The 23,695-nt window shown below is 39.7% G+C and overlaps 1 protein-coding gene across 1 annotated transcript in view; it reads right to left on the reverse strand.

Moving 5' to 3' along the window:
* Positions 1-866: 866 nt before the first annotated feature.
* olfm3a (olfactomedin 3a) overlaps positions 867-23,695 on the reverse strand; it is a 45,436-nt gene continuing 22,607 nt past the window's right edge. Inside the window, exons 2-6 of the mRNA XM_061713891.1 lie at positions 9,044-9,187; positions 5,582-5,737; positions 4,767-4,986; positions 3,967-4,073; positions 867-2,245 (exon numbers count right to left, since the gene is read on the reverse strand). Coding sequence (XP_061569875.1) covers positions 1,568-2,245; positions 3,967-4,073; positions 4,767-4,986; positions 5,582-5,737; positions 9,044-9,187 — 1,305 coding nt within the window. The 3' untranslated portion in view covers positions 867-1,567. The remainder of the gene's footprint in view (positions 2,246-3,966; positions 4,074-4,766; positions 4,987-5,581; positions 5,738-9,043; positions 9,188-23,695) is intronic.

Below are 23,695 nucleotides of genomic sequence, written 5' to 3' on the forward strand. Positions count from 1 at the left end.
CAGATGCCTTTATGTAAAGTTGGATGCACAAAAGAAAAAAAAACAAAAGAGTGATCCTCAACAAAAGTCAGAGCTGCAGACAACTGTATTGACTACAATTGGAGAGACCTCTGTATCACTCAGACCTAAAAGAGAGACATGCCTCTGCAGGAGTCAACAGCAAACTAAAAAAGGGAAGCTTATACTGATATATTACATGTCATGTCAGTGCATTGTAGCAGGCAGGTGATGTTCTGCTTTTAACACAGATTCATTCATTACTTTTGTAAATTGGAAGCGGTTCCTTTTTCTGCAGGATTGTGCCCTTCACCTGCACAAACCCTGCTGCCAGCACTTCTCTATTCTTTCACCCGTGTTCGCTGTCTGAGTTTGTTTTTCTTACTATTTCTGTTCTAAATAAACCACACAACACTTCGCACCACCGTTTCTTCCTTCAGCTGATTCATAAATAAGCACTAATGTTTTGTGTGTGGTTGACTTGCGAGAGCAGTAGTAACTATACACTTCAGTGTATCAAGAGCATCTCTATCATCTTTGTGATATGCTGCCCCATCTGGCCTGGAGTGGTACGCTTACACAATGTGCCTTTAAATAACATGTTTAGATATAGTGTACATTTATTTATCGTCTTCATTTTAGATAAAAAAAAAAGGTTCCCTTTCAAAATTGTATCCTCCTACGCAAGAACAGCTCTAAATGTTGCCCGTGCTGCTCACAGACAGGAAATTAATCTTCAATCATTATCAATACGTGCTGCCAATCAACCAAGTCAGTTGTTAAGTCATCCAGAATCATGTTTAAAATCATTGTATATTTTGCAGAAAAGAATGACATTTCTCTGATTCAGTATTTTACCTTTTTTACTGAATAAAAACATATATACTTTACCAGTTCAACTCACATATAGTGTTTAAATGACTTGCCAACCATTGCGTCATGTGTTCATTTTATTTGCTTTTATTCGTCGTCAGATCGGGGGAGGTTGTACTTTTACCAGTTCAAACCAATTCATTAAAATGTACAATACCTACTTGCACGGACACTCTCCTATGATTTTTGCTTATAAAAAATACAAACGTCCTTCTTCCACAGAGACTTCATAACCGCAATAATTTACAGAGCCGTTTAAAAGGATGGCAGCTACATTTAATTTACATTGCGGCAAATGTGCTGTTGCTTCCAAAGTTGTAAATACTTTAATGGGACAGTAAAGCAAACACCGTAAGCGAGTGACAGATTTTGGAACAAAACACGGCTGTATTACAGCAAATCACATCAGACAAAATGTTTACATTCATGCAAAAGCTGTCAAAAGTCTTTGGTTGGCAAACCCAACACGTACTGTAGCAAATACTCCATAACCAATGTGATCAGCAGCAATGGAAAAGTGTAAAAAAACATTTGATGTGATCTCTAGTGAAGTCCTTGGTGTCCATGCTTTACTCAAGAATACAGAACCACACATTTAAAAAGGTCAATTAAAGACACCAAGCTCCACTTTTTACCAAAGAAAACAGTTAATTAGGAGGTCCTCGCATCACCAACACTGGTCCTTCAGTCGTGGTGTTTAAGAGTCATCTTCAGTTTTTATGACATGAAACAGGGTGACGTTAAAGATCACCTGATGCCCGTTATTCCATCCATACAGTGCTCTTTCTCTGGCATTATAGTCAAGCATGGAGATGTGAAAGTACTGGTTGTGGAAAGGAATGTCGATGTACTCATAACTGGAAGTCTTGGTGGAGTAAGCGTAGTAAACCTTCGCCCCCGACAGGTGAGAGTTGGTAACGTAGAGCGTCCCGCAGATCATAAATGACTCTCCGGCGTTTCTTTTGGAGTATTCTGTGTTCCAGGTCTTCAGGACGTGCAGCGTGTCAGGTTCTATCTGAGAGATGACCACGTTTCCTGCGTTCTGGTTGGTCGCGTACACAGCCCACATTCCCAGTTCATCAGCCATGACGTCGATGTCGGAGTACCCCCCCCACGTGTACGGGTACATGTTGTGGAATCCGGCGAACTCCAAAGCCCGCTGGGCCAGCACGCTGCCCGTGTCGAAGCTGTACCTGACAATGATGTTGCTCTGGTACTTGTTGTAGTAAAGGGATCCGTTGTAGACGATGTGATTGGTTCCTTCCCATTTAAACGGGAGGCTGTAGGTTCGGGAAACCACCCCTGATACGAAATCTTCCATTGTTTTGTACTCACGCACAATCTTGCTGTTGGTGTAGCTGTCCATGTACCACACCTGCAGCAGAGAGGATGGAGGGAATGACTTGTTAGTATCATATCGGACAAATATGTCAACAACGCCAAACCTTCTCTAAACTAGTCATTGTTAGAAAAGTTTCTATAAGAGTTACAAAGCTGCAGCATTGGATAGGGGTGCCAAACATCACGGGAACTTTGAGGTTCACACGTGATTAGAGTCCAGTTTTCTCTGCTTTATTTCAGCCTCAAGCACATATATCACTAACGTAATTGACTCTGAGTCGTTCTGCTTAGAAGGTGGTTTCGTTTGTAAAATATTGAGGTAGAGCTACCTCTTTTTTTTTTCTTTTTTTTGTGATCAAATGTTTTTATTTATTTTTCATGATTTTCTTATGAAAGGTGGCATCCACAATGATTTTAAACAAGCATTAACACATTCTCAGCCCCTTCCAAACCCACCCCTTGGACCTAAATAGAAAAGAAAAAATAAATAAATAAATAAGTTGGTAATGCAGAAAAACAGACACTACAAAGATAATAGAACAAAGAACAAAATAAAACAAAGGCAAAAACATAATAATATCAAAAACTGGACAAGGATAGCTGCAAACAAGGTAATCTATGTCAATTTTAAATGCATCTTTCGAGTTTGGACTTAATTTTATCTGCTGCCATAAACCAAAATAAAATATTTTGTTGTTTTGCATTCTGGATTCGGGCTGTAAATATTTCCAGGTAGATAATTTCAAGGAAGGTCAGATACCAATGGGAGATGTTAAGCGTTGTGGTGGATTCCATCTTACCGCTATTATTTTTTTTGCTGCTGTTAGGCCAGCAAGCAAAATTCGTTTCCGACATAGTGAAGTATTGATTGTTGATAAATTATTTAAAATAAGTGTTTGAGGGTTTTTGTTTTTTTTTTCATATTTGTATCCCCAATTTTTTCCCCATTTTATCACCCAGTGCTCCTACCTAAGTCAGTCCTGGGCATTGCTCCCTCTACCAACCCTGCACAGCTCAAGTCTCCTCCTTACTTGAGGAGAGAGCAGGCCTAAGGAGGTAAAGCTCTTTAAATACTGTAAATGTGTCAACTGTGCAGATGAAGTCCGCTGGTCAGTTATCTGTGAAAACTGCAGCCGAGGGACATTAGGAGCTATTTCTAAAATAATACACTTGTAAACTTGCCAGGAAACCCTCTTGGATCATAACACAGGTGCATATCTGAGGCATAATTTAAGCACTTCACAGTAAGGTACTTAAAAGTGCTTATTAGAGGCTTTTGTTTCTACCAGTCTATTAAGGATGACAAAGTAGTTTGGCAGCTTCTATTCATCTACATGATCTGCATAATCTGCAAATAGCACCAACCGGCTCTAAACATTCCTGTATGCATATTGCATGATATTTGTTTTAATGTACTTTTATTAATGTTTACTAGGGAACTATGGCTATATTAAAGTCATTTTCAAACATTTCATGCCTTTAACATGCCATAACCTTATGTCTCAACACTTATATTGGATTAAGAAGAGAATAAAAGGAATTAAACTGTGTTTATCTGTGTTATTCTACCATAAAGCAGTTTTAGATGTTCAATGATGTATTGAGAAGTAAGTGATAGTACTAAATGATTTGACCTTGTGTGTGCGTCAAACTGTAGTTAGAAAATCAGTGGTAGTGGTATTCATCCTCCTGGACACACCCATCAGACAATGTGGAGAAACTCTTCAAAACACTCCCCCCGCTCTCATAACTCACCCTGTTGTTTCTGGTTGATGCTAGAGGATCAGTCATCCATGCCCCAAACCGGGTTCCAGATGTCTTTATTGTAGCAGGTCCAGTGATTTTCATTAATTTCCCACACGCTGTTAATAGAGAAATGCAGTGATAAGATGTGCTGGGGTGGTTTCTGTCTCTAACTACATTTCTCAAGCCAATTTCATGCCTGCGCCACCGGAGAGTGTGCCTTCTGTGCATACCGAGATAGTGCTTTATTTTGATTTATTTATTTATTCTTTTTTTACTTGAAGCACAGTGATGCAACTGCTGTTTTTAACAAACGCCAACTCAGCACTCTCTCCAGAACGCTTCCAAGCACCTAAAAGCTAATAACGCATAAACGCCTTTGCAAATGCATTCTTCCTGTAAAATAATGAAATTTAACGACAGAATACCTTTTCCTTAATTGTGAAAAAGTGTCATTGCAGTAAAGGAAACTAGATTCTTATCTCAACCCATAAAAACTACAATGAGGACTGTTAAACTGCTCAAAATTGTTTTTGTTTATATATTTCAGTGTAATTTATCTTTAGGGATCCACAAAGTACTACTGAATTGAAGAAAACCGAAGATATATTATGATTTACTTTATTCGGTTCTTTACTAAATAAAATGAAACTAGAAAAAAAGGAAAAAGGCAATGTGTGGTTGTTATGATTTCTTGACTCATGCAAATATTTTAATATACTTTCCAATTTTGAAATGCAGTTTCTTCAGTCCATCAGTTTGAGCATGACAAACTTTGACCTGATCTGGAAACGCGTATGAGCGCGACGTACTTAGCTTGCCCATGCAGCTGCGGAGCCTGGTGTCCAGTCTGAGGACGCGCTGGTAAAGCTCGTCGTAGTCGTAGGCCCCCAGCTCCTCCTGGATGCCCGTCAGCACCACCGACAGGTTCCTGATCTCCTCCTTGAACTGGGAGATGAGCGCGGCATCCATCTTGTACTGCTCCAGCACGGGGATCAACGGCTTCAGCTCGTCCATCTTGTCCGTAAGCTCCTGCAGGGGTGACAGCAACGGCGGCGAAAATGAAAAAAAAAAAGAACGAGACAGACAGAGAGACGGAGGGGGTGAAAGCATTTGGACAGGTGTTAAGCTGAGGAAGAGACTAAACTACACGATGTTTGACAGGGGAGCAAACTCTGCTTTAGGTGTTCCTGAAAGAAAGTAAAAGAGAAAAGGAGAATCTGAATCTGTTGTTAGGCAACAATGTTAACATTTTTATCAAACATTAGGGACTCGTGCATGAGCTGTCCAGCGTATCCACACAGGACAGCTAAAGCTGCAAAACAGCCTCTCATACCCTTTTTAAATACAGTTTCTTTATTAATATTAGCATGGAGACTAATTCAGGCCTCAAAGCACAGAGGTTTTCCTTTCTTAATGTCACAGTCAGTTTCAGCTTCCCAGACCTTTCTTTGTTGTCTGCCTTTTTTCCAAATCATCGGTGCTTCTTTGAAATACGATAAAATGTTAATATGAGTAAAATGGCACTCAAAGCTGTATAAACACTTCCAATGTAATTAATCAAGACTCAAGAGAAAGGAGCATTAATTCATTAAAGCTGCCTGTGATTGAAGTTTGCTTAAAATACCTGAAAGTTTTTGGCTATGATGGATTTTCTGTCATCTTCGATTTGCCTGAACTTGGTCCTCAGGCCCTTCATCTGGTTCTCCATCTTCATGACGTATTGGAAATCTCTCTGAGTCCGCAGATTCAGCACCTCGATGGACTGAGACATGTTCTGCACCTACAATAACACATGCCAAGATGAGTAATCACTGCTGATCAGACTTTGTGTTCCTGGTGTTATGCACCTACCAGCAAAGCTCTTGTAAAGATGGTGACTCAGATAGATCCACAAAACACAATGTTTTCTAATTAATGCAGTAATAGCATATACAGGTAACGTACAGAAAGGTTTTCTCAAAAACTAAACCTTTATATTTCGGTTATACTTCAAACACGAGTAAATGTAATTCTTGATTCTCCTTCTCTGGTAAGTCTGTTTCGTTGTGCACAACTATGGTTCACTCCCAATTTGCAGCTGAGCTACAGTGTGAGAAAACACTGACTGTTTTTAAGCAAAAATGTGCAGATACCTGTGAGGCACACTGCAAAACACTTTCTACGGCACCGAAACCGTCGCTGTGGATGCTCTGTGTGTGCGCATGTTGTTCACAGAGAAGCTAAAAAGAGATTTGGGATGTGCGTGGGAGAGGGTGAACTAATGGAAGTGGGCTGGATGTGGAGGCTGCTGTCACTAACCTTGGGACATTTAGCTAAACAAAACATTAGGGAGAGGATCTTTACTCGATGAACCATGCTGCAGAGTCAAACATGCTCACAAATGACAGAGCCACTGTGCCTGCGTGAGGCAGCGCGGGGTCAGCACACCCCACGGATGCTCAGTCGGATGAAACCAAGGGAATACGATCACGTCGACACTTTGAAACTTTGGCTGTGTAAAAAAGTTTGCAGCTGTGTTTGCAACCAGGAAAAGATTGGAGATGGGAGTCAAACTGACTTTTATATGAACATGAGGTTCCCAGAAGTTTCCCCCGATGAACATCGCCTCGAGCATCACACTGCCTATGCCAGCTTTGTCGTCTCTGACTTATTCTGCTGTCGTTCCTTACCTTTTCTGCACACGAGACATACCATACAAGACAAAAGTGATTCTCGAGAACAAAGCTCTTTTTTTCCGCAGCTATATGATCCATTGTCAGCCCTCACATGCTCATTGCAGTGGTCTACCAATAAAGTCTGCCAATGAAGAGAAAGTGAGAGCCACACTGCCCTTGATAAGATAATACCTCGGCCTTAAAAATGGCTGGGGTTTCACCCTACGTCCATCCATATCTCCACCTCTCAGCAAATGGGCCTGGCCTTTCCTGCTTCTCCACTTCGCTCTGTAATAACCAGTTCTAATGTTGCGGTAATTCAACCGTTAATGTTTCAGGCGGGGAGCTTTTTTTCAAGAAGAGGAAGCTTAATAATTGCATAAGGTCTCGTGGAAGTGGAATTGCTAGAACATTAATACATTCATGTAATATTGCTTTCAGCAAAAAGATATCTAAAGCCAGGGGCTGCAGCTGAGGGTTGGCTCTTCCCCTCCGCCCCGCTCATAAAAATGCAACCAAAATATAATAACATTTTAAATACTACTTTTAAATATATCAATCTATTTTATATAAACTGTCAAAAAGTGGGACCTAATGTTTGTTTTACTCCGCCCTCTGATAGCTCAAATATAAGCTTTTAGTTCATCTTTGTTTACTATTTTGAATTATATTATGACTTTAGGCTAGTATTTTATTGTGAGCTACTTTATCTAATCAAATGTTTATTTTTTATTTTTTTTGCCACTTGTTTTCCTACATAGGCTGCAATGCAGAACATTTTTAATTTTAGATAGTCGGTGAAGAATCTCTGATAATTTGTGAAGATGTGAATTCTTGTTTCATAAAATATGCAAGTCTTTTAGAAAACCATTTCAGAGCCACAAACCAATACAAGCTGTTGTTATTACACACTAGGTCACTTTCAAAGCCCAAACATGCAAAGAACAATGGATTTATCTTAAAAACTAGCAAAGCTATAAGAGAAGTTTTTTTTTTAAGCAAAAATAGATAGAAAGTAAGGTAACCATAGAAACACACCCCTGCCTGCCTCTGCACAGGCTGTAAAGAAGAGACACTGCAGCGGCGCTGCTGACTGACACCGCACTAATAAGCCTGCTGCAGGTCCCGGGGCATGCAGACCCAATAACTGTGGTCTCAGACAATGAATGAACCTGCGGTTGTGTTGTGCTGTGTAGTGAGTCGCCGCTGTGTCTTCCCTGTGTTCGTGCTCAGACTCTCCTCCTCTTGCACAGCAGTGTCACTGATTAGTCATCAATCATCAGTTTTACGCTGCGTGAGGAAATTGTGAACTGTGTGACTCATGCTCGACGATACAGTCAGGATCTGAAAATCTGAAGACCTGCTAGTGAGGTTGTGTGCAGCTGTGGATATGCAGAGACGGGGGTCGACCAGAAGAAATGCACACTAAGCTGAGTTTTTATGAACAAAGACGCACACATAGACACAAATGCACAAGAAAAGAGAGCCAGAGAAAAGAGGAGTAAAACAAACTGCTGAGATACAGGGAAACAAATATGCACAGAAAACTCACTATGCGAGCAAAGGAGCCATAAAATGTTTGCTATTAGCTTAATTTATCACCTCGGCTCATCCCCAAGTAGTTTGATTTGATTTGATTGGGATTAATAGTTTGAATCCGTCTTCTTCTGTTCCAAGGTGGGAAAGCCCAGCCGTGATATTGGCTTGCTGATGTGTCCCGTCACTGTGTGAACTTGGTGAACAAGTTAGAAAAGTATGATATGGGCCAGGCTGGCGTAGCGGTCAGCACCGTCATCTAAAAGGACCTTGCTGCACACACCTTTGAAATTTCTAGCTGTCCCAGAGCAGATTTTTATTTTATTTTATTACCACTTCCTCCAAAAGTCCAAAACATGCATCTTATTTTCACTGTCACATTTCTAAATGATGGCGAATGTGTTTGTATTTATTTATTTATTTATTTAAAGGACAATGTGCAGGTACATTAAAAAGATGGCTGCACCAGAGTTAGCCACAAGCTAATTTCCATCTGTAGTCCTTGACAAACATAAATACTACACATTAGGGTTTACAATGACAGTATTCAAATACAAATACAAGAAACAGACTACTCTACAATGTCCTGAAACCACAATAAAAGGTTAACATTTAAAGCACTTAGTGCAAGTACAAAATACAGACTGATTAAAATAACATAGATTAGAATAATTGAACCTAAAATAAGGTTAATAAGATAAATAAATCAGAAAATCCAAATGCCATCAGATGGTACCCACAAGGGTACCATCTGATGGCCAAATACCTGTCCGGTATTTTCAATGAGAACAGGACTGACTATCCAAAAGCCACTTTTTTATGTGCATGGTTATCTGTCAAATTTGTTGCCACCAATAAATGATTTTGAACCGAATATCCCCAACACGTGCGCTTACCTTCTCTAGTAGCTGGCGGAGCTGCCGGCTCTTGGCATCTCTGGAGCACAGGCTCTGTTCCGGTGCCACCACTGTGCAGATGCAGCGTCCATCGGCATCCTGGGCTGAGCTGTACACCTGCCAGCCCTCCTTAGGACCAATAGTCTGCAATTGTAAACACACACACACACAACCAGGTTAGATTTCTATGCTATTTATTCAATAAACCCCTTCAGATAACCCCGTATTTGATTAATTGGACATAAATTAGGCATGCACTGAACAAGCTTTTCTATAACATTTTTTATGAAGAATATGCCCGAGCTGAACTTCAAAGCATGCAGGATCCATTTAATCCTGGCACAAGTTGAATGTCTGCAGTTACATTAACATTCAGAAGTGCACAGCAGCAGCTGGTTCATTAAACTTCTGATCAGCTGTTTACAGAAATACGACTCAAGCAGGACATTACATGCTGAATGACTACTATCTCTATTTGCTCTGTTTAATCATTATTACTTTTTCAGTTGTTGAATCAGGTGGGTATATTTTGCAATATTATTAATTCTTCAAATCATTCCATGCTTCATTTTTTCCAAATAATCAAACTAACCTTGGAGCCAGCATAAGAAACACTAACGTGAATGGAAAAACCCCCACAATATTTCATACACTCTTTTAATGACTCACAATAAAGGACTTTTTTAGTTAAAATATCAATCTCAATTTCATTTGTAAGAATATTTCCCAAAAAAGGTCACAGGATCAGTTAAAACCAGCTAAAGTGACTGAAATGTTGTTCTGGTTGGCTCTTGTAGACAACTGTGCTGTCATTTTTTTAGCACTACATCGACAGCAATTAAACTAGCTCACAGAGCTGCAGAGCACTTCATGGCAGGGACAAGTAAGAGACTCCAGAAAGTAACAACAGAAGATAAAATGAGAGTCCACCTGAGAAAGAGAGCAAACAAGCATAAATCGTGGGCAGTGTTGAAAAATAGATTTAACTTTGTTAAGTAAAGTTCCTTTGTTCTCCTTTTTATACCTACAACCACTCTACCACATGAGCAACAGCTGCCAACTAAATATTAATGTAATGTCCAATGTCAGCAGTATGTTTTTTATTTAGTCTGTTTATAGTGTGGAGGGCTTCACCTTAGTTGCGTTTCGATTACCTCTAGATTTGCACAAAATCTAAATATCGAGAAAGAAAATGTATTCAAAAAAACTCCCAAAGATTGCAAAAACCCTTTTTACACTTGCACAATTTGATTACTCAGGCATCTGATGATCCAGTTTATTGCAAAAGTGTTTTGGAAACTCTTTTTCCACATCTCTGACATCCTGTAGTCGGCCAGTCTAAAGTCATCAAAATCTGTTTCCAGTTGTTTTTGGACTCATTAATACGATATAGTTATGCGACAACACTACCTAATCATTAAGATTACTGCATTCAATAAGGGTTTTGCCTCGGAATAATCCTTCGAGTGATCATCCACTGCCTTCATCATCAGACTATTTTCTCAACAACGGTAGCAGTAAATGCAATAATCTTTCAAAGACTAAAGATTTAATGTCCATCTTCTTCAAAGTTTAGATTTTTTTTTCACAGTTTCACAAGGGAAGTCTTGCAGGACTTGATACGGAGAGCTACAAAGATACGTAGAGAGAGCTAGGAGAACCCCCCCCCCCCATACCTTTATCTCAAATTCAGAGTTTAACTTTTCTTCAGTTAAATAGTGTAATGGAAATGCGACTAATGATGAGTTCAACTCCATGATTTCACAGTCCAAAAAGTTCAAAATGCATGCAACTTTTTAAACTTGGCATCAAACCCATGCTTTTCACTGAAATTGCTCACCTGAAACTGGGATCAGAAACAAAATCAATACAAAAGTAACACGATTTTAATTACAATATATAGTTTAGTCTATTAAAGTTGGCACTTGGTAAATAAATACAAAGCTGTACTTTAATGTTCAATAAAGGCTTCACTCTAATTGGTTTGAATCAGCATCAGTAAAATTTTAATCTCACATTCTGAAATGACAAAGAAATTAAAAAAATGTATTTGCTTTTCACAGATGATCGACCTGCATTTCAGAATCACTGAAATCAATATCAGTCTCATCCTCAGAAAGTGATTATTAAAATATTTATAAATCTGGGTGTCTGACAAATTCTCTTTCCAAGTAAGGCTGAATGGGAAACAAAACAAGTTTTGAATCCATGCTTCCCCCAGGCCGAATGATGAGTTTAACTTATCGGCAGGATGCCACCTTTCCCTCTGAAGCCCTGGAAGTTGTCTGCCTGGAATTTGTCTTGTCGTGAATTTTTATCTTGTGACTCGTGTTGAAAATAATCAACAATTGTCTATGTCATTGGGCTGGATTTTATTTATTATTTCAGGCTTGGATTCGTGAGTTCAAGGGTACGCTCACTCCGGGCCTATCCGCCATGAATAATGAGAATAATTCTTCAGTGATGTAAAATGGCATATTTTCTGAATATTTCTGCAGTTCATTGTGTAACAGTGTTTTTTTTATGTCTATGTGTGTGTGTGTGTGTGTGTGTGTGTGTGTGTGTGCATGGCTTCGGAGATATTTAGGTGTTGGCCCAATCTTATAGTGTATCTGGGCTCCTACTTATGCAGAGATATCCCACTCATTCTTTAAAGCATATATATATTTATATATACTTATATAAAATATATACACACATGTTAAAGATGAGGTGTTGAAGCTTCCTGTTATTTTTTGCATTTTTGTTTTATTTATTTGTGCAGTGCATTAAGCTGAGACAGACTCTAAAGCTAAAGGAACCACAATGGCAACCCTGCAATGCACTAGCTGGAGCCAAAATATATTCTTATCTCACAAAGAAATGCTTTTTATCTTTGGTTTTAAAAGTTATATTAAACCTGCAATAAAGTTTCATCATAATTAGCGACGTTTATGACAAAAACCTCTCAAAATTAACATAAAGCATCATAATGATTAACTGTTAATAGATTATAGATCTTAATTTAATCGAATAAAAATAAATCTGTCAGAAACATTACTGTGGTTTAACTGAACTCTGCAGGGTATGATTCTCCTCACGGTTTGATGAGGTAAAGTTCAGGAAAGGTGAACTGAAAAGCTCATCTCCCTGCTATGTAGTCTTGGGAAAAAAAAGTCCCTGTGTTGCTCGACTAATGGTGTCTGTCATGTCTGTAAACCCTGCACGATGAAGTGGTAAAAAAATGTTCAGGTCAATGGGATTCAGTTATGTGTGCTCACAGGTACTGGTAACGGATGGGTATAATTACTCTTGTAGAACCAGTAGTGCATAGCATTGTATTACAGAATTACATAACATTCATTTAGCAATGTCTGTCCAGTGATTTGCAGGTGAGGGACATAATGACTGAGGGACAATATGGGGATGTAATATGGTGTCTAACCCAATGATTCCCAACTGAAGGATACTGAGCTGCAGCTTTATAACATGCCCACCTGTCACCAGTTAATATTTTTCATTTGATCTTTTTTATTTTCAGTCTATCTTTGTAAAACTCTTTTATAGGTTTCTTTTTACAAATTCTCTACAATGTAATTCAGAAAAAAAACAAAACAAATTGAGATTTTCTTGATTATCCTCAATGCAGTTAAAATTAATTGGTGTAGATCTTCTTAAAAATTAACTTGAGATAACAAGTCTGAAGATGCTTTTGTATACTTATACGATGATCTGAAAGTTTATGACACTACTTGAATCTCATTATATCATTTATATACGAACTTAATCTAAAACATCCTCAGATTTTCTCATAAACTCTAAAAGTAGTTTGAGAGCAACTGATTACACAAAATGATGGAAATATTATACCCGGTCATTTAGACAGAGTGATAGTCAATATATTGATGCTTAAACAACAGATGATTTAAAGACTGTGGTGTTTTCATCAGTGGAATGAGAACCAATATGGTCTGTTTATGCTTTACATAGATACCCCCCCCCCCTTATGTCATTAACTAAAAACTGTAGGGTTTCCTTGATTATCCATTACAATAACACAGTGCACATAAAATTAACTGTTGTAGCTCTGAAGGATAAAGATGGAAATTTAATGTACCTTAATGATCACCGGTTAATTTAGGATGAAATTAGAGTGTGATGTATCCAAAGAACAGGAATAATGGTGGCATTTAACAGCAACTCCACATTACAAAATCCTAAGGGGGTCAAAATCCAGTCTCCTCATAGGCTGCGTTCTCACTGCAAGACTTAATGGTCAATTCAGATGTTTTGTCAGATTGGATTTTTTCAATGTGTGGCTCATCACGTCATTCCTAAAATGTGGATTTTGTGAGTTGCAAGGGTTTATCCAGTGGAAGCTGACAAATGAGCAGGCAGATAATCACGAAACCGATGACGAGAAGGTTGAGGGCCAAATTGTGTGTGGATGCGGAGTCGGTGTCAGGAGTCGTGGGATCGCCACGTAAACGGCTTCACTGAGAAAAGATTTTAGAACTTCTGTCAGCGCCTTTGCATACGAGTGTGTCGAGACAGGACGCCAACTTCAGACAATCAATTCTGTTGAGAAAGAGTGTTGGGGTCGGTTTATATCGCCTAGCAACAGGGTCGGGTTGCCGCTCTCTACCCTGTTTGGGATTGTCAAATCTTTTGTTTGAGTCCACCAGGGTTTGTGAGGGTGTGCGGGATGTCGTCATGCCTGACTACATCAAGCTTCCCCAAGGAGATGACCCCCACGGTTTCCGAGTCATATTCCCATCATCGTCCCGGAAGATAATCATGTTGATTACTTTAGTCGCAAAGGATGTCACTCGGTTATTCTGGAAGGGGTTGTGGATCATCACTTCAGGTCTGTTATCAAGGTAATACGGTACTAATACAACAGTATCATTTTAAACACTTTCAGTTACAGTGGGGCAAAAAAGTATTTAGTCAGAGACCAATTGTGCAAGTTCTCCTACTTAAAAAGATGAGAGAGGTCTGTAATTTTCATCATGGTTACACTTCAACTATGAGAGACAGAATGGGGGGAAAGAATCCAGGAAATCACATTGTAGGATTTTTACTGAATCAATTGGTAAATTCCTCGGTAAAATAAGTATTTGGTCACCTACAAACAAGCAAGATTTCTAGCTTTCACAGACCTGTAACTTCTTCTTTAAGAGGCTCCTCTGTCCTCCACTCGTTACCTGTATTAATGACACCTGTTTTAACTGGTCATCTGTATAAAAGACACCTGTCCACAACCTTAAACAGTCACACTCCAAACTCCACTATGGCCAAGACCAAAGAGCTGTCAAAGGACGTGAGAGACATAATTGTAGACCTGCACCAGGCTGGGAAGACTGGGGACTCAGGTCCTGCAGTGCTTGTACTGGCTTAAGCCAGTACATTTCCAGGCCCGTCTGAAGTTTGCTAGAGAGTATTTGGAGGATGTAGAAGAGGAGTGGGAGAATGTTATCTGGTCAGATGAAACCAAAATAGAACTATTTGGTAGAAACACAACTTGTCATGTTTGGAGGAGAAAGAAAGCTGAGTTGCATCCCAAGCACACCAAACCTACTGTGAAGCATGGGGGTGGAAACATCATGCTTTGGGGATGTTTTTCTGCAAAGGGACCAGGACGACTGATCCGTGTAAGGGAAAGAATGAATGGGGCCATGTATCGTGAGATTTTGAGTGAAAACCTCCTTCCATCAGCAAGGGCGTTGAAGATGAAACGTGGCTGGGTCTTTCAGCACGACAATGATCCAAACACACTACCCAGGCAACGAAAGAGTGGCTTCGTAAGAAACATTTCAAAGTCCTGGAGTGTTCTAGCCAGTCTCCAGATCTCAACCCCATAGAAAATCTTTGGAGGGAGTTGAAAGTCCGTGTTGCCCAGCGACAGCCCCAAAACATCACTGCTCTAGAGGAGATCTGCATGGAGGAACGGACCAAAATACCAGCAACAGTGAGGAAAACCTTGTGAAGAATTACAGAAAAATGTTTGACTTCTGTTATTGCCAACAAAGGGTATATAACAAAGTATTGAGATTAACTTTTGTTATTGACCAAATACTTATTTTCCACTATAATTTCCAAATATATATATTTTTTAAATCAGACAATGTGATTTTCCTGATTTATTTTTTTAATTTTGTCTCTCATAGTCGAGATATACCTGTGATGAAAATTACAGGCCTCTCTTATCTTTTTAAGTGGGAGAACTTGCACAACTGGTGGCTGACCAAATACTTTTTTGTCCCACTGTATCCTGCACAAATACAGATTCAGGTCGCTTTTCAAAAGATCCGATCTGTATCCGATTTAGAACCACATGCTGAAGTGGCCCAATTAGGAATTGAAACAGGTCAGAGTCCATATGACTCCTCCTGTTCACCCTGTCAGGAAACGATCTGACCTGAGTCAAAAACACAGGATTTGGGCCACTTCTACTTGCTGTGTGAAGTCTGGATCAATGGAGGGTTGTATCAATAATAGCATCCAATGTAAGACCCATAACATCAATATGCAGAACACAGTGATCCAGTGTTCGTGGGGAAGGTCAGGCTGTACAAGTAACATATCGGCAGACTAAAAGTAGCCCGTTTGAAATTGAGTGTCATGAACAGACAAATCAGTGAGGCAGTGATTTTGTCTGGAAACAACTGGTGAAATAAACAAAGGACAGCTGCTGACAAAGAAGTACAGAGAAGCACAAAGACAGCAAATACAGGATGATGAGCTGAGTAGAGTAGGAGGGCTCCTACATGTACAGAGAGTGGGAAAGAAAATAGGGCAGTGAACCCATTCAACTGATTGTTACTGATTATTGCAAGGGAGTGAAACCATGTTAAAATAAGACATGCTAGAAATGATGCACGTCCCTGCAATAGACATCGATGATAGCTTGCTTTAACTACGACACTATCTTGATAATGAGACAATGACTAGTTTTTCAAGGATTTTTTTAGCTGGCCGTATTTTAGAAGACTCCAAAGCTACAACAGTAATAGTCCCAGATCTGTGCGCCCCAGTCTACCCATTAATCATCGCTACAAAACAGCATCCAGCAGCTCAAAGCTTTCCCCAGTTGCCCAGCAGAGTTTTGCTCCCCGCGCAGGCATCAAAAATATGCAGAGTCGCATCAGTGGTCACACACGCTTTGTACCGCGCACACGAAAACATAACCGGCTGCCAAGACGTATCTCAGTTTCCTCGGCTGTTTTTCTTGATCTCGCAGGGTTGTTTGCCAGGGTTTCGCTCATAGCTTTGTGAACACTGACATACAACAGTCAAATTCAATATTTTGACTGTGAGGTTGCCAACAGACTTTCCTTTGCCAGTTATCGGCATGTCCAGACTCAAAAAATGAAAAACAATTCCTTATTACATCTTTCCAGGACTAAGGTTTAATTGTTTAGAACGATCAAATGGATTGGAGCTTCAGTTCAGTTTCTTTCTGCAGCACCATTTCACAACGATAGTCCTTTCAAGGCACTTTGCAGAGAAGGTAAACAAGTTCAATACAAATTCAATATAGTCCAGTTCAATCTAATTATAATCCAATTCATTCTAACTGCAACCATATCATGCTCGTACTTAAATAGCAGCCTAAAAAAGGAAATCATATTTCAATCTTCAGTTTGATTCAACCTCCAGATTTCTTTCCGTGTTACTAAAGATAAAACAGGCACAGCTGCTCCTGTCGCATCACCTTCCGCAAATATTAAATCACTCCATTGATGATTTGTTATCAAGATTTTAAAATAGGATAAGGCATTTCTGTGTGACTTTGCAAGGACAGAGGATTTGCCAAAATCTCCCGGCTCTTAAACGGCACTCGTCCCAAGAAAAAGCTCTCGACAACCTCCCACTCTGAGTGAGAGCATGAAACCATAGAGAATACGTGCATGTGCCGCAGGGAAATAAAGCTTGGACTAAAACACAGAGAGGAGGTGGGCAGATGATAAATGCAACAGAATTGATAAACTAAAAGAAACAAAACCAAGACTGTAGAACTGGGAATGCAAAACAGGAAAACAAAGTGCAGACAGGAAAAGAAACAAATCTAACGTTAACTTGCAGAAAATCCTGTTGATGGGGATGACTATAATCTGGTAGAAAAGAAGGGAAACTGGGTACAATATAAAGAGACAGAGTTAATGACAAACATAAACCAGCTAGTGATTGACCTGTGATGTGACTCGAGGGCAGTTAGCCGGATTAATGGGAGTGAACAGGAAAACCAAGAACTACAAATAAACACGAAGGTAGCTGAGGTGCAGAAATAAACTATACATAATGAAATTAACATTAGCCAGTCGATTAAAGGCTCAGGAAGACCAATACTGATGATACAAAGACAATTAACGAAAAAACAAAAACAAAGAAAAACAAAAGATCTCCACAAAACACATGAAAACCCAGAAACAGTTACAACATATTACCTCTCGATAATTTGGGCACAAAAGAAAACCAAAAGTCAGTATTTAGTGTGAGCAAACGCTTGCATATGTCCCTAACATTGCCCTTTTTTGTGATAAATATCTAATAATTGATCCAGATCTATAGAAGCATGAGCTCTCCTCCACTTGTGTCTATTGGCTTTTATGTAACGTAGGTCGTCAACTTGTACAGACTGATAACAAGGTAGCCGTAACAGATAGGAGACTCCTGTAGAAACAGTCCTTTTTGAACGCGTGTTGTACATATACGAAGTTAAAATTACCTTGTGTTTTTTCAGAGGCTTAAAATAGATGTTTATTTTGATGACGCTCCATTGCCTAAAGTTGTGACATAATTTGCCGTTTTGCTGCAAACTCACTCCAGACTGCTGTGATTCACACTGATTTGGTCCCTGTTGAAAAGTTCATATTCCTTAAAAGGAACCCTGCATATTAAGACATGTAGGTCTTAAAAGATAAATGTTGGTATCAATTATAACAATGTGATATAAAAAACCTTGTTGATGTCTTCGTTTTTATAAAATTTGAAAATATAATTTAACATGTAGGTCGCCATTGTTTTTTACATTCTGGGTAGTACGTCACACGGTGGCACCTGCTGGCCCCCGTACACTGTTCTGACACCCAGAAACAGATGAAAACACAGCTAAACAGGTGACGGCGCAACAGAAACACAGATGAAAACACAGCTGAACATTAAGGTGACGGCGCACCTACAAAAAAGTAAAATAAAATTAAAAAAAAGTGCAGCCCCATACAGCATGAACTACAAAAACACCATAAAACTCAGATAGACTAACAGACCACACGTTTCAACTAGCAGATAACCGATGCTACAATAAAAACCCCAGCCAGATCTGCCGTCATTAAATTAAATAAAGATGTTCTTGCCTATTTGACGCGAAGTCTGCGCCTCCCGTTTCGTCAAAGTCCCGGGCCAGTCCCTTCAGCCTCGGGTCTGTCATCACCCAGCACCGAGGCCGGTTTTAGGGGGGAGAGGGGGGGGCTATGCCCACTCAAACGTGCATATTGCCCACCGGCGTCTCCATCCCGGCGGCGGTAGCGAGAGCGGAGAGCGGAGAGCGGAGAGCGGAGAGCGGGTGGCGGAGCGCTGCGGGCTGTAGAGCCCCGGCTACGCAGGCTACGGCGTAGCCTACGCCGTCTACGCCGTAGGCTACGCATGTCTTAATATGCAGGGTTCCCTTTAACATCTAATTTTAGACTTAGGGTTGATTTATCACTGAAATGTTGCTCTCTGAAGACCCTGTGCCCACATGCATGGACAGCACATTTTGGGTTTTCCATACCATAATAATAATGCTTAACGAACCCTGATATCCACATGTACTTACACATCAAAACTACGTATATCATGTCGAAAGATGACACATATTTTTGTTTTTATAGTTATCAGGTCCCAATAGGCCCAAATAGGAGAGTGTAATTAAAAATGCAAACTAGAGAGGAACTCAGGACGAGTATTTCTTTGGCACAGATAATCAACGCAAATCACCCGAGTAATCATTCACGAATACAACAAATTTGGCAAAAGATGACAAGAAATTCAAGGTACAGTTGCTGATCATGCTAAGTAAGAAAGATTTAGCAGATTAGCGATACAGATGATGTCATTTAATATAAATGAAATAGGCGACTACAGAGACACACTGACTAATAAGTCGAAATCTCTAAAGGGAGTTCCTTATGAGCAGCAAACATCAGGATGTTCTGCTGCAGGAAGAGCTGCAGACCCGCAGGCCCTGCGTCGCAGCAGAGGATCCGTGAGTCAATGCTGCTGATTCTCACCGCTCCCTGAGCAGTTTTCAGGTAGGAATGAGCAGACAGGTGGCAAGAGCCGCCAGTCGGCCTCAGGATGAATATGAAGCCAGATGTTCTTAAACACCAGCTTTCCATTTAGCACTAATGAGTCTGGATATCGGCTGGCGTTAATTTAACTTTCTGAATGGTCAAAGGTTCTCTCTCCGATTGTGTTGCAGAATAGTTAATAAATGTGTTTTGTGTCTTTTGCATATAATATATATTGTTTTCAGTGCAGAAATCCCATAATTGTATCATATTCAGACTTTATGTATCGTGTCTAATAATGATGATATTAGTTTTTTGTTTCTCTCTCTTTATCTACAGCAGTATAACACTGACCTACTCTGTCTCTTTTTAATCATCGCAATGACATTTTGTAAATGTATTTTTATTAATGATTTTTTTTACATTTTGTCAATTCTTAAACATACTACTTGGAAAATTACAGCTTAATCTCCCTGGGAACTTCCATTTCTCTTTTAAGTCTTTTCTCACCCTTTAATGCAAAGCTGGTTTGAAAATGAACGTAGTTAGTCTCTGCTTTGAATCCCAATATTATGAACTCTGATTAAAGAAATGACAGCTTTTAAGATCTGTACAGTTGCCACTGATCTCAACAACTCATAAATCAAGTTAACAGAGGCCTCAGACAAGAACCAGTCATATGTTATTATTGCTCTGCCTATCCAAGAGCATTATTTAGCTGTTATTTGAAAAGGATGTAATTGACAACTCTGCAGCCACTCTTTAATGAATAATCATCATTTCATTACTTTTATCACTACACTCATGAGCAGTCTCCCATCTTCACCTTATTAATGGTGGGCTTTCTTTTTCCGAAAGACTTTAAAGGAGCATGAGGCTCCTTTTAAGAAATGAGACTCTATAGCGCCACCATTCACCACGACGGCCGTTGGGGGTACTGCAGCCAACAGTGAAGCCGGCACGGGAGAACTGGGAGAACGCACATGCAGCGTCATGTGACGTCACATCCGCAGGACAGCACGGGAAACTCGGCCCCAGCACTGCAGCATATTTTGCAGCACACAGCCTGTTCAAGGCAACGGAGAGATACGCTAGAGGGCTCATTAGTTTTGGTTTGGAACGCTTCATCTGACATTATTACTAGAAAACTTAAAACGTTTACGAATTTTTGTCATAAATCCTGCCTCAAGCTCATTTAAGTTACCCCTCAGACCTCTTATGGCTCACCGAAGTCAAGCTTGGCATTTGCACTATTGTCTATTATTGCAGTGGTTTACAGTTTCCGTTGGTTTTTCTTGTGTTCTGTATTTCTGTTTTGTGTTCTTCATTTTGTTTCAGTAATATGTATCATATTTTGGACACACTGACAGAATCATTGTGAAAACAGGCATGGTCTGAAGTTTTAATGACACAAATTCTTTTGCTGCTTCAGTATTCTTACATCACTGTTTTGATGTGTTTCTACTGTATGGAGAACATTCATTCATTCATTCATTCATTCATTCATTCATCCATCCATCCATCTACAGTACTATTTACACAGCTGTGCTTTCTTCATAACTTATTCAGTTTGCTTTGTCCGGCTGGACATCCAACCAATTTCTGGCACAAATCCTGGCCGATGGAGATCGATACTGTAGAAATGCCCTGAGTTGATAACCATTTGTAATTTTCTGCTTGTCCACCCACTTTATGAGAATCTCCAGTTTCTCCACGGCATCAGGATCTCTAGGGACTTTCTTGGATATGGATGAAAAATTTCAATGCCTTAATCTGAACCACTTTTTCATTACGTATGCCTTGAGACTTTGTCCTCCATTATGCTGGAAAATGTAGGGATCATCACCAAATGGCTCCTAGATTATTATGAAATGTTGCTTTTGGAACACATTTTGATTAAATTTCATGGCAACTATGAATGAACCCATTCCATTAAATGAGAAACAATACAAAACATGGATGGTTTTAAGATGTTTCACTATTCATATGATGACCAACTGAAGCTAACGCATGTTCAGTTCCAAGGGCATTTATTGGCAAATCCATCAAATTTATTCAGAGTTGATATTTACACTTCTTCAGAACTTCCGCAGTTTGCTCCATAATTGTCACGGTTTTTGGGTTTATGTCCGTGTTTAATTTTGAAAGCTTGTGTCCTTGTGTTTTAGTTTTGTCTTGACTTGCCTTGTTCACATCTGTGTTGATTGTTTGCACTTGTGTCTCATCATTTCCTCTGCGTATATCTTGTCTTCTCATTGCCTTGCTCCCTGCTGGTGCCTACTGTTTTCGCTTGGCTTTTTTCTCTTGGCAGTTTTTCCTGTCATGTTTTGTTCTGGTTATGTTAAGTTTGGGCTCTTGTTTTTGTTTTGGATGCTGCCCAGCAACGTTTTTTTGTTAATAAATACCTTTTGTTTTGAACTCCTGCCGCCTGTCTCTCCTACATCTGCGTCCTACATTCTCAAGTCATGGCAGTAATGCTTGAGATTAAGGTTACTGACGTCTTTTTTAACTAAGAGAAATATTTATGCCAATGAAACTGCTTGCTATGTAATTTTGTGAATCGTTGCCACAAACACTGAAGCATCAAAAGTTATTGGAAAAAAAGTAAAAAAAAGGTTGCAGTTCCTTGACTGACCACAAGGGGCTGGTGCTGAATGTGAGTCTATCTCCATTCACTACTTCAATAAAAAGTCCAACTTTTCAACAAAAATAACCATATTTGTATTAAAAAAAAAGGTTTTTGTTTCCGTTGCTAGATTTCACATCCATGTCAACTGTGCAGGGGTGAGATTTCTTTTGTTCCACACCAGACAAATGCATGTTTAGGGGCATGGTGTTTTGATTGGAAGCCAGCATGGTCAATAGTTAAAGATGTGCTTATTGACTTCTGAGGTGTGAAAATAGACAGAACATAGTCATTCATATTTTAAATAGAATATGCTTTATTGTTGTGTCAATTTTAACAGACCTCAATGATTGGCTGTGTAATGGTCTTGAAGGCTCAGAGGACAAAGTTTAGCTAAGAGCAGGCAGCTTGTCCTAACTGAGCTTTGGCTAAACGCAGAGGCCATTTCTGATGTTGCCAACAAAACATTTTAAATGGGAAGTCCTACAGCAAATGCTCGCCGGAGGAGCCAGGAAGAGGTTTGATAAGAAGCAATGTCATATAATATGAAATAATATGAATAAGCTGAATCAGCCAAGTTGAAATGCCTGACTGGAATAAGGTGTGATGTTCCAGCTTCCCAGGCCTGTTGGTTCCATCCATTTGCAGTACGGCAATTTGCAGGGGAATCTCGTTTTGAATAGTGACCCCTTAAGACTGAAGTCTTTAGTCTGCGATTCATTTAAAACCCTGGCTAAGACTCTAGATTTAAGAGGGAGTCATACGTTACCCTTTAAAAATCTCTTTTTTGCAAAGTCTTCTAGGATATGGTCTTCATAATGTGAGAATCTTGAAGAGTTTGATCTGTATTTGCTTTATTTGATTGTACAATGATTGTGATAGTGGTCAGTGAACTAGTATTTTAAAAATATAATTGGTACAGTTGTATTCCCATACCTGTTGTCTTGAGCAAAAGATTGATTGTGTCCTTGCTGACAACATGGTGAAATCTCATCCTTCTACTCCTGACTCCGTTGCTAAATGTTGATGACTAAGCTTTAAAGGAGCTTGAGGCTCCTTTTAAGAAATGAGACTCTCTAGCGCCACCCTTCACCACGACGGCCGTCGGGGGTACTGCAGCCAACAGCGAAGCTGGCACGGGAGAACGGGGAGAACGCACATGCAGCGTCATGTGACGTCACATCCGCAGGACAGTGCGGGAAATTCGGCCCCACAATTGCAGCACATTTTGCAGCACACAGCCTGTTCAAGGCAACGGAGAGTTACACTAGAGGAATCATTCTTTTTGGTTTGGAACGCTTCATCTGACATTATTACTAGAAAACTTAAAACGTATACGAATTATTTTCATAAATTGTGCCTCAATCCGGCCTCAAGCTCCTTTAACCGTGGCTTAAGGCTCCAACCGCAATGGCAGACACCAATGCAGTCTGCGTTACTTTAATTGGCACAACTTTGTTTGCCTTCAGCTGACATGCTGTACAAATGCAGACTTGATTTTCCTAATCATGGATAACTCAATAAAAATATGCAAATCAACGGTGCACCTACAAGGCGTGAACAATAATAATAATGTATACCTCCCTGTGGAAGATACGATTCATGCTATTCATGGCACACGATTATCCTGCCAATTACACACTTAACTGAATCTCTTTTCTGCTTGTAATTCTGTCATCAACAGGTATTTCACCTTGAATACTGAACACTTACAATTAAATGTGTCCTTATCGACTTTTTTGTTTGACTGAGGGAACGATGGGAGGGCTGATG

The sequence above is a fragment of the Cololabis saira genome, chromosome 22 (assembly GCF_033807715.1).
Source record: "Cololabis saira isolate AMF1-May2022 chromosome 22, fColSai1.1, whole genome shotgun sequence".
Classification (NCBI taxonomy): Eukaryota; Metazoa; Chordata; class Actinopteri; order Beloniformes; family Belonidae; genus Cololabis; species Cololabis saira.